The following is a 6,000-nucleotide window of genomic DNA, read 5'->3' as shown; positions in this document are numbered from 1 at the left end:
CTAGGATCCTAGGTGGCTTCACTCTAAAAACCAGAAACTAAAAATTTTCACAAACAATCAAAACATCTAGCCGTCAATCAGTAGACTCAAATCATCATGGATATATGCATGACTACAAGGGAAGGTATGACGAAAAAGGGTCGGAGGCTCTTAGTGTGTGTACGGGGAAACTGCAAAAGCGCCCCAGGTGACAAGTTGAGACATCGCCCCGTAATGCATTATCCTGTGGTCAGGGCCCGCCTTCCATTCAGGATTGTTTCCGGGCATTATCATCTTTTCTAACAAAACACAGTATCGTATGCACACATGCTCACGCACACGAGTTGCACACCAATGCTCACCCACCAAAACCTCACACTCCATGCCTCTATAAGCACCAATTAAAAAATGGGGCATGCCTACTTTTGATGTTAGTAAAATCATCACATGTTGTCAATGGTCAGCTAACGTGCTATCCGAAGAAAGACAAACCTTAACTACACGCTCCACGTAGTACCACCGCTGCCTCGTGATATCCCTATTTCGCCACTGGGCATTTGTAAGAGAAGTGTTGGGAAATGTTAGAAATCTTGTAACGATGGCATGGACGCAATTAAGTATATTGAATGATGGCACTATATATGCAATCTTTTTTCTAACACACGATATAGATAACGATCCTCACGCACACCTTCCACACTACATTATTGTTAAGGAGGTGAACGCCTAACGAGAGTACATTTTCAAAACGTTCTCGAGGTTCACCGTGTCAAATTATGTATTAGTTTTTAATTATGTATTATTTTCAAATTATGTAACCGTGTTTCATGCAAGCAGCTGCTGGCACCATTGTCCGCGCTTGCGCAGGAATTAAATGTCCCACACTACTATCTTTGAATTCTAATTTTGCCTATTGTTTGGCGGGAAGTGCTAATGGACGCTGCATCTCGCGGACCGCGTGGGTTTAGTTTAATTATTAGTGAATGGCTGGATAAGATGTGGATCTGATTTTAATCGCGTGTCAGCAGTTGCCATTGGGCTTTGTCTGATGCCAATGTCAAGCAGAATACCCCCTTTCCTTGCCATTGGACCACCCATTTGCACCTTGTCCATATCATCAGACAGCCTATAAATTGCAGCTGGCAACGTCCACTAAAGAATCACCTCTCAACACAAAACAAATAAACTTAGCTAGGTAACCAAGGAAGGTAGCAGCAAGAGGAGGCAATGGAGGGAAAGAGGACTACCCCTTTGATGGTGATCATGTGCCTGGTCATCTTGAGCCTCAATGTTAACCCGGCCACCGCGGCACAGTGCAGCTGCTGCGTATCCGCCCGGGCAAAAGCATGTTGTTTTGCTTGTATTACTGCAGGTGGCTCCGACTCACTCTGCAAGAACACTTGCTGTTTCCCATGTGTTCTGTCCGATTCTGGTAAATTCAGTAAACTCACTCTATTCAATGCATTTAATTTGTTATATGTACATACAAGCTTTGTAGCATATCGTGGACTAATACATATGTGTGGCCTTCCATGCATTTCCGTTAATGTAATTTGTTGACTTCACTTCCCATCTCACAACTTCAGGCATATTACTTACATCATGAAGATATCTTGTACTCTATTTCCACTGCAAAATTAATTCATGCGCTAATGGGATTTCCATATCTCAATTTGACAGTTGCTGCTAAGATGGAAGAAATGGCAGTGCTTGCTAAGATGGAAGAACCTGGACAAGCCTAAAACGATATGATTGCATTGCTACCAACATGAATGCCATTCATAGGCATATGTTGCTATGCTTCAAGCTATGGCCAAGTTATGTTCATGTTTATCTCCAATAAATTGTTCACCATATGGGGCGACCTCTAGTCGAGGTCCATCTGTTGGTCTCAACCATATGTGTGTCGTGCATCTGTGCGCGCGCATGTGTGGTGACAAGCATGTTTAATTCCTCTCGCTGCTTGTAATAAGGACACAGACACTGTCCACCGTGATATGTGTCATGAGCAGTCTAATATTTTTATGTATTGTCTCTGGCCTTAGCAATTTTATAGAAACATGATTATTATTATTATTATTATTATTATTATTATTATTATTATTATTATTATTATTATTATTATTATCTGTGTGTGCATGTTTTTTAGTTAATTTATTCTCGGCGGATTTTTGATGTTTTTGTGAGTTTTGGATTATGGGAGATAATTATGATTGTCATGCGAAAGAGTATTCCGAATCCTAGTAGGAATGCCAAAGGGGGAAAGAAACTTGGTCGATTTCTGGGCTGCTATCACTTTCCTTATTTTCTCGGGCCTTGGAGACTTGGTGTCATGGGAACAATACAACACACTAAAGGCAGTATAGCTGCGAAAAGTCAACATGATGGGTGGAAAATACACTCATTTTTATCCTCGTTTAAATCGGATATAACTCACCGATTTGATGAGATATCTCTCTAGACCTGCCACTAATGACTGGTGGCCATTTTCGCGTGTTCCATCCATCCCTGCATCTTCATCCCTGGTGACCCTCCTGGCCATTTCCGGCTTTCTATAGCACACTGTTACAGGGCCAAACATGCATCCCGTGGTCATTCTCACGTGTTCTGACCATCCACGTTGTTTCCATCCCCGAAGCCCTTCTTGGCCGTTTTCGGCCACCTGTGGGCTAGAGCACACGGTTCCTTGGTAACCTCTAGTTTGATCACGGAAACCACTGAAAATGAGTATGCTAATAAGGGTTACAAATTTGGTCAAGAAGAAGGGACTTATAACATTGTGGCTGCTCACGGTTATTTTGGTTGATTAATCCGTCAATTTTGGATCCAATTCGGGATTTTTCTTGGGAAGTTTCGGGAAGAAACTGGCTAGTTACTTCAATTACCTTACCCCACGCCCCTGCACCCAATTTCTCGGACGAGTTATATTCCTTTTTTGCTATTACCCCCAGTCTCTAATTCTTCTATATCTGATGATACCTTGTAGCGGCTAGACGAACCATTTAAATTGGTGTCAATTGGAAGTGCAATGATGTATGTAGCTGAGGCATCCTAACGAATGAACGATTTGAACATTGTAGAGTCTCACGAAACCTCCCCTCTTTACCCTCAATTACATCTAAAAGTGATTTGTATACTTTTAAATTCGATGCCCATGGATTACGGATGGAAGTAAGGGGGAAGCAAAAGATGGGTTGCCAATCTGAAACCAGCTATCTTTCCACTTCTATCGCTTCCTAATAGGGCTGTCATGACCAAACACGTAACCTTTTAGCTGTTCCTCACGTTTTCGTCTCTAGAGCCCCTAGGGCAGCTTTCCGACCTCTAGTGGACTATAGCACACGGTTACATGACCGAACATGTCCGCTGCCCATTTTCACTTATTGACCACCTAGTTTCCATCCTCGATGACCCTTCCGAGCCATTTTCAGCGTTTTGTAAGGAATAAGCACACTTATCCAGTGCCATTTTCAAGTGTTCCGACCATCCCCCATGTTTCCATCCCTGATGCCTCTTCGAGCCGCTTTCAACCTATCAACTATAGCGCACAGTTACAATGGCCAAACACGTATCTGGTGGTCATTTTCTTGTGTTCCGAGTGTCCCCGACGTTTTCATCCACTGTACCCCTTCGGGCCATTTTCAACCTCCTGTGAGGTATAGCATACGATTACATGGTTGAACACGCATCCGGTGGCCATGAAGTCTAGCACATGTTTTATTGGTCCATGACTAGACCTAACATGGGGCATAACCGGGCTAACATTTAGTCATTGCTGATTAAAACTAGAATTTTTTTATATATTTTTTATTTTAGTATTTTGCAAAAATATATGGGTTAAAAAAAATTGGTAATCTAAACCTATACCGTCGTTTGAAACGGCAGAAGCTACACTGTAGCAGCATTACCGCCGGTTGAACTAATTCATATGAACTCGGATGGAGATAAACTTTATATGAAAATTGTAGATCTCGACGAGATCTACAACTTTGTAGTTCAAACATTTTTCATTTGGTATTATCTTGGTGCTCAAATAATCGACACAAGTTTTAGATCTAAAATTAAATTTTAGATCTAAAAAATGTTTCGATTATTTGAGCACCAAGATGGCTCCAAATGAAAATAATTTGAACTACAAAGTTGTAAATCTCGTTGAGATCAACAATTTTGATATAAATTTTATCTATATCTGAGTTCATATTAAATATTTATTATCGTCACGGCCAAATATATAAGATCTATGAACTGATCTATAAGAAGACACCATTGAACTAGCAAGAATAACATTCCTCCTAGCTTTGAAGCTTACCTCTTTCAAGTTTCTGGTCATGCTTCTCCTTGTGCCGACTATGGCCTCTCTGTCCTATGTACTTCAAGTGATATCATCTATTCCATGAGCCACTAGGACCTTTGCCCACAATGACATGATCGAGTCACATTTTTGTCCCACTCTTTCGTCAACTTCCTGTTGGTCGAACATACAAACTCTTGCAAGGAATCTGATGGCATGTTATCTAAAGGAAAGACTTGTGTTATTATGGTTAGACCCAGATGCTCTCTCCGTCGACTGTGGCATTATCATCTGCAAACATCTGCAAACATCTTTGCAATCATTTGTTTTGCCAGCTGCTATCAGATCATTAAAAACTTCATTTTCATAGGGAAAAAGGAAGCGTGCGATACCATCCTGTAATAGTGCACTAGTTTAATTAGAGGAGGGCTATCTTCTAAAGGTCACATTTGTTGTTGTGCAAAACAAGATAAACGTAATGTGCTCTGCCCTAAACATGTTTTAAAGACTAGTCTACCATGTGATAATAAGCTGATGATTTGCCTTTCTCCCTTTGTTCCCCCTCCATGTACAATCGATCTACCTTCTATTCTGCATGGCGCCGCACTAGTACCGGGTTGTGGCAGCAACCGGTGCTAGAGGGTATCCCTTTTAGTACCGGTTGATGCCACCAACCGGTAATAGAGGGTGGGTAGCCCTTTAGTACCGGATTAAGGTAACAACCGGTACTAATGCTCACCCTTTAGTACCGGTTGTTGCCCCCAACCGGTACTAAAGGGGTCATCGAGGTGCGCTCCGGATAGTATCCTTTGGAACCGGTACTAATGTAAACATTAGTACCGGTTCCAAATGCAACCGGTACTAAGGCTAGGGATGAAAGATCGTTTTTCTAGTAGTCACATGTCCTTCATATAGAAAACCTGAAGCACATCATTGGCAAGGACGAATGATTTAGTCGGTTGATTGGATCCATTGCCTTCTACGAAATTGAATTGAGAAACACATAGCTTTACGAGTGGTTGTGAAGAGTCCGCTAGGAAGAGTAGTCCTTCTTCTTATTGCATTGGAAGCATGGACAACATAGATGTTGACACGCATAAGTACTCACCTTTGCTGTTAAGGGTTCGCTAGTGTCTTGGTAGTCTTCGAGCAAATCCGAGATGTCTATGGCGGCGTGCCTCAGCCGCTTAAGCCACATCTGCACCCACTTCTCCTTGGCCGATCACAAGTGACATGATTTTTCACTCAAACTATGCGCGTGCGCGCGCGGTGCGTGGGATTCGAACCGATGATCTCAAGCCTCGCGCATAGCTTCCTTACCATCTCACCTACACAGTAAATCTGACTAAGTGGAGGATGCAATCCTTTATAGTAACTCGTGGGGGGTGCTTTAGTCCCGGTTGGTGCCATCGTACCCTTTACTCTTGGTTGGTAACAGCAACCCGGACTAAAGGTGTTTGCGCAGCACTAAAACCTCTTTAGTTCCAGGTAAAAAAGCTACCGGGACTTTTGTTGAGGATGAAAGGTCGTTTTTCTAGCAGTGTCAGCGTCCTGGAGCGCTGCTGAGATGGACTCCAGCATCGACTTCATGTCCTTCAGGTCGTCGCCAAAGTTCCACAGCAAATTGGCCTGCTTCGCAATAGCAGAGGTGAGCTTGTGTTTTTAGCAATTGCGACAACAAGGGAAGTGAGCAGTCTAGCTAAGATCTCCACCATTGCTGCAGAGCTCCC

The 6,000-nt window shown here is 42.6% G+C and overlaps 1 protein-coding gene across 1 annotated transcript; it reads left to right on the top strand.

Annotated features, from left to right (window-relative positions):
• Window positions 1–1,143: 1,143 nt before the first annotated feature.
• Window positions 1,144–2,033, top strand: LOC111255720. The gene is made up of 2 exons (XM_022829344.1): window positions 1,144–1,411; window positions 1,660–2,033. Exons 1-2 carry the CDS (start codon window positions 1,207–1,209, stop codon window positions 1,719–1,721), a joined length of 267 nt encoding a protein of 88 aa, XP_022685079.1. The 5' UTR covers window positions 1,144–1,206; the 3' UTR covers window positions 1,722–2,033.
• The last annotated feature ends 3,967 nt before the right edge of the window (window positions 2,034–6,000 follow it).

This window comes from Setaria italica, chromosome VIII, assembly GCF_000263155.2.
Source record: "Setaria italica strain Yugu1 chromosome VIII, Setaria_italica_v2.0, whole genome shotgun sequence".
Classification (NCBI taxonomy): domain Eukaryota; kingdom Viridiplantae; phylum Streptophyta; class Magnoliopsida; order Poales; family Poaceae; genus Setaria; species Setaria italica.
Note: the sequence above shows the minus strand (reverse complement) of the source record. Positions and strands in the feature narration are given on the sequence as shown.